At 40.0% G+C, this 5032-nt stretch overlaps 2 protein-coding genes across 2 annotated transcripts; one reads left to right on the forward strand and one right to left on the reverse strand.

The window, feature by feature from the left end:
* Nucleotides 1-13: 13 nt before the first annotated feature.
* LOC9298818 lies at nucleotides 14-2940 on the forward strand. The gene is given in 2 exon segments (XM_021016774.1): nucleotides 14-1653; nucleotides 1655-2940. Coding segments are annotated over 2 exon segments (2265 nt in total). The 5' UTR covers nucleotides 14-540; the 3' UTR covers nucleotides 2807-2940.
* A 748-nt stretch (nucleotides 2941-3688) lies between these two features.
* LOC9298817 (PRA1 family protein G2) lies at nucleotides 3689-4680 on the reverse strand. The gene has a single exon (XM_021016766.1). It carries the CDS (start codon nucleotides 4372-4374, stop codon nucleotides 3814-3816), a length of 561 nt encoding a protein of 186 aa, XP_020872425.1. The 5' UTR covers nucleotides 4375-4680; the 3' UTR covers nucleotides 3689-3813.
* Nucleotides 4681-5032: the final 352 nt, after the last annotated feature.

Consider the following 5032-nt stretch of genomic DNA (forward strand, 5'->3'; position numbering starts at 1 on the left):
AATCATCTTTAAAGATTTGACTAATAAGATGTTGCTTTTTTTTATCTTGGTCCTAGCTAGAGAGAAAAAGATTCAATCTTGATGATGATGATGATGAACATTAGACCACAACTCAATGTAAAGCAATGATTTTTTCTTCTGACCCGTGACCTTCATTGTTGCAGAGACTCTGAAACTAGCTTGGTGGTGTTGGTCAAATCTGAAGTAAGAGAGGAGGAGAAATAAAATAAAGAGAAAAGAAACACAAATTGGGTTTCAACAGTGTTGTAGAAGAAGAAGAGGACCCCACAAAATGGAAGAGTTAGATACATCACATGCAGTTTCTCAGATTTTACCTCAATCTGCTTGAACTACATCAACTGTTGCATTCATGTTCTGACTCATCTCCTCACAGTCCCACTCACTTCAATATCATCTGTCAGAGAAACACCATAATGATTCATACCAAGTTAGAGAGATAAAGACATAACCTTTTGAAGCTGAGAGGTGAGAGCTTTCATTTGAGTTTAATTTGTGTTTGGTGAGGAAGTAAAAGGAGTAATGAAGGGAATAGAAGAAGAAGCAGAAGCAAGTTTAGTTGGATTAACCATAAGAACTTCATCACCAGCAAGCTCTTCAAGTAAGAAAGGTAAAGATCTTCTTCAAACACATAACAATGCTTCAGATTCATCTCCAAGTATCAAAAACTCTCCTTTCAATTCACCTTCTCTTGTGTCCCCACCATCTTCTGCTTTTGTTTCCGCTTTGCAATCTCCTTATATATCCCCAAGAGCTACTACACCCATTACCACTCACAAGCCATCACCGCCTCTCTCTTACAAAGGCTCACAATCTGAAGATGTACCTAGCAGCTCCTACACTCCTCCCTCTGACCAGTACGAGTTTTCTGATGAACAACCATCAGATCGGAAGCTCAAGTTATCAGCTTGTACTCCAGATCCTGCTCCTCCAAGGATCTCTTTCTCTTTCCCTGTTCCTAGGGTTTCTTTGGCTAAAGTTTCTGTTTCTTCACCTGCAACTAACACCAAGCTCAGGAGCTCTGATGTCTTCATTGGGTTTCATGGACAAAACCCAAACTTGGTGAGATTCTGCAAATGGTTAAAGTCAGAGCTTGAGCTTCAGGGAATCGCTTGTTTCGTTGCTGACAGAGCTAATTATTCGGACACACAGAGTCATGAGATCGCCGACAGAGTTATCTGTTCTGTTACTTATGGGATTGTGGTTGTCTCTTGTTCCAGCTTGCTCAACTACCTTAGCTTGGAGGAGGTTAGGTTCTTTGCTCAAAAGAAGAACTTGATTCCAATTTTCTATGGAACTGGTCCTTCTGAGATAATGGGTCTTCTCAACTGCAATGCCATAGATAAAGAGTGTAAAGAAGCCATTGATGGGTTGATTAAGTCACATGAGTTTAAACTTGAAGCTAATGAGAGTAACTGGAGAAGCTGTGTGGGAAAGACCGCGACGATTCTCAGGGCAAAGCTTGGGAGGAAGAGTGTGGCTGATAAAGAGATAGTGGAAGGGATTGATGAGCTTCCATTTCCGAGGAACAGATCTTTCCTTGGAAGAGAAAAGGAGATAATTGAAATGGAAATGGCTTTATTTGGTAATGGAGAGTATCTTGAGTCTACAACACCAAGCACCAGAGGAGAAGCAACTGAGAGGAAGAAGAAAGAAAGATTACCCGGTGGAGGAGGTTGAGGTCCTCAAGCTTTTCGATGAGAAATTGGGACGGTTGAGCTATGGTCTTTGGGTGGTTGGATCATTGCTTTCAGAGCTTGCAATTCCGCCTTCTGCACTCTTTGAAGCTGTAAACAAAATTCAAATCGAAGAACGTTCAGCATCGCCTTTTCTAAACGTAATTGATGAACAATACTGCAAGTCCAATCCATTTGTTGCAAAGGTCTTAGCATTCAGTTTGGCTGTTTTGGAGCAAGCTGAGGGAAACAGAAACCTTCTCTCATTAAAAATGCTACTCGTGGGAGCTTGGTTTGCTCCTGTCCCTATTCCGGTTAACTTGTTAGCTGCAGCTGCTAAGAACATGCCCACAGGTGGCAACCGGTTCAGCAAATGGAACAAATGTCTGAGTCACACATTTGCTTGGTGTGGTGGTTGTGGTTTAGGACGCAGAAGCGAAGAGGATGCTGCATTTTTACTAGTCAGATTAGGACTAGCGAGGATAACAAATAGACAACCTGGATGTTGGATTCAGTTCCATCCGATAACTCAAACTTTCGCGAGGAGACGAGACTACATACTTGCACCAAAGGCGACGGTTCAAGGCGTGAGGAAAATCGATAACCCGTTGTTGAATCTCGATCACCTATGGGCTTCAGCTTTCTTAGTATTTGGATTCAAATCAGAACCTCCTTTGGTCCAACTACAAGCCATGGATATGGTACTTTACATCAAGAGAACAGCTCTTCCTTTAGCAATCACAGCTTTCACAACCTTCTCGAGGTGCAACTCCGCGCTGGAGCTCTTAAAAGTATGCACCAACGTGTTAGAGGAAGTGGAGAAATCATTTGTGTCTCAGATACAAGATTGGCGCCAAGGCTCGCTCTGTTGGAAGAAGAAGACTAACAAGAAGGTCGATGAATACGTGTGGCAAGATGTTACATTGTTAAAAGCTTTATTGCTGGAGACAAGAGCTAAGCTGCTGCTACGAGGCGGGCATTTCGATAGTGGAGAGGAACTATGCAGGACTTGTATCAGTATCAGGACAGTGATGCTTGGCCATAACCATGATCTCACATTGGCTGCTCAAGAAACACTAGCAAAGTTGGTCAGAATGAGAAGCAAGATATGAAACAGACACAAACATTTCTCCTGGTTATTATTTCCACATTACTGTAAGCTCAGTTTTGTTGAAGACATCAAATCATGCAATGGCTACTTTAAACCTTTTTAGAACAATTACATTACCAACTTCGTTATTGATCACAGTATCTTTTTAATTGAGTGTAACTAAAGAGAGCCTCAAGCAAAACAACATTCAATGCACTGAATTCTCAAGCCAAAAACTTTTACCTAATAAGTTAGCCAATCAATGCTATATCAAATCATGCACTGAATTCAATGCTATATCTCAATAGCTTTTGTAAACTTCTATTACCCCTTTGAGATTAATATAATCCATCAGATGACAAAAAAAAAAAATAAGTTAGCCAATCAAACAAAAGAGATAACACAATCTCAGTAACAAACAGAATTGGAAAAAGGACAAATACTCGTGTAAGAAGCTGGGACCAAACACAGAAAAATAGGTATGGGTTTAGTAAACATGCAATTTAATCAGTGTCTGGGTTTTGCCAACAAGTGTCACTCTCCCCTCTCCTGTTACTGGTCCTCGGAGTTCACTGCTCAGTTTTTTGTTTCCTTTTCAAAGGACTAAAAAATTCTCACTTGTCATACAAATTAACCTTAGGTTTTTATCTGGTTTTGGTTAAACACAAGTTAGTCAGAATCCAACACAGGTTATGACTCAATTTCTGCCATTTTTGGGTCCTTGAATTCTCTCTTAAAGCTTTCAGATTTAGTATCTACTAACTAATAGTCAAACACTAAAAGCGGTGACTTTAAACAAGTTGGTCTCAAGCTGTTGTGAGATATGTAGCTTGATACATTGTATCTGAAAATCAGATGTTACATCATGTGAAGAAAAATGGATAGAGCAAGTTGGTTCCTTCACTGTGAGAGACAATCAACCAAGAAATTAATCAAACAAAAACAAACAAGTAATCAGATTTTAAATCACACTCAATTTCACAAATCACAATAAACCAAACAAAAATTAAACTAAAAATTAAACATATGTCACCGGAGATTAGGCCCGATCAAGCCTCCGTTAACAGCATCATCTTCCTCAAGGAAAAGCTCGTCCGAGTTTCTAAGAACAGAGTGAATAATGCACAATAGCAAGCCAACGCCGACACCAACCGCTAAGTTCACGGCGGAGCTAGTGAACCATACGGCCCAAACGGAAGCCAAGACTAGAAACAACACCACCGTACGATCACCGACCTGAAAGCTCCAGAGAATAAGTGGATCTTCTCTGAAGAAGTGAAAGAGAAGCCACAAAACGATGATTACGCCGACGACGATTAACGCGACGGGATTAGCTGTGATGAGAGCGAACGCTGCGCAAGTGGCGACGACGATCGTGTAGTTGACGAAGAAGTAGTTGAAATTCGTCTTTGATCGGAGGAGAAGAGAGGAGAAGCTCTCCGGGAGAGAGAAATCGCCGGAGAAGACTAGTTCTGACCAGGGACGGTGGCGAGAGATAGCGGAAGTGAGATTATGGATTGATCGAGAGATGACGTCGCCGGTAGGAAGTGGAATTGATGTGTAGGTTGTTGTCGGAGGAGGAGGAGTCATATTCTTCCGGCGAGTTTTCCGATTTCGTTTACCGGTTTGACCCGACCCGAAATACCACCCGTGGATAAAGCTGGGGCTGGCTCCGTAATTAAAGAAAGGTGTGTCTAACGACTTTTTTAGTCAACCACTACATTATTCTTTGCACCAACCAATCAAATTTCAACACATTATTTTAAAAAGTTTAATTAATCTAACAAATCAAAATTAAAATATACATACACACCAATAAACCCTAAACCTTTCAAATTAGGCATGGGCTTTCGGTTATCCGTTCGGTTATCGGTTGGATCCATTCGGTTTCGGTTCTTTTGGTTCTAAAATTTAGTATTTATTCGGATATTTTAAAATTTCGGTTCGGTTTCGGTTTTAAAATTTAGTATCCATTCGGTTATTTTTGAGTATTTTCGGATATTTTAGGATATATTTCGGTTATTTTCGAGTATTTTTATTATTTTTATATATTTTTCAAATATTTTTATTATTTGGTCTATAAATAACTAATTATTTTGAAAATATAATTGTATTTCGGGTGTTTCGGTTACCCGAAATATTTCGGTTCGGTACAGTTACGGTTATTTCGGTTATAAATTTAGTATCCATTCGGTATTTTCAATTTTCGTTCGTTCGTTTTTTTGCTTCGTTTCGTTCGTATATTCGT

Source organism: Arabidopsis lyrata (genome assembly GCF_000004255.2).
Source record: "Arabidopsis lyrata subsp. lyrata unplaced genomic scaffold ARALYscaffold_191, whole genome shotgun sequence".
Taxonomy (NCBI): Eukaryota; Viridiplantae; Streptophyta; class Magnoliopsida; order Brassicales; family Brassicaceae; genus Arabidopsis; species Arabidopsis lyrata.

Excerpts from the sequence above, each read along its gene's own strand:
- LOC9298817 (XM_021016766.1), bottom strand. The coding sequence starts at position 4,374 with ATGACTCCTCCTCCTCCGACAACAACCTACACATCAATTCCACTTCCT.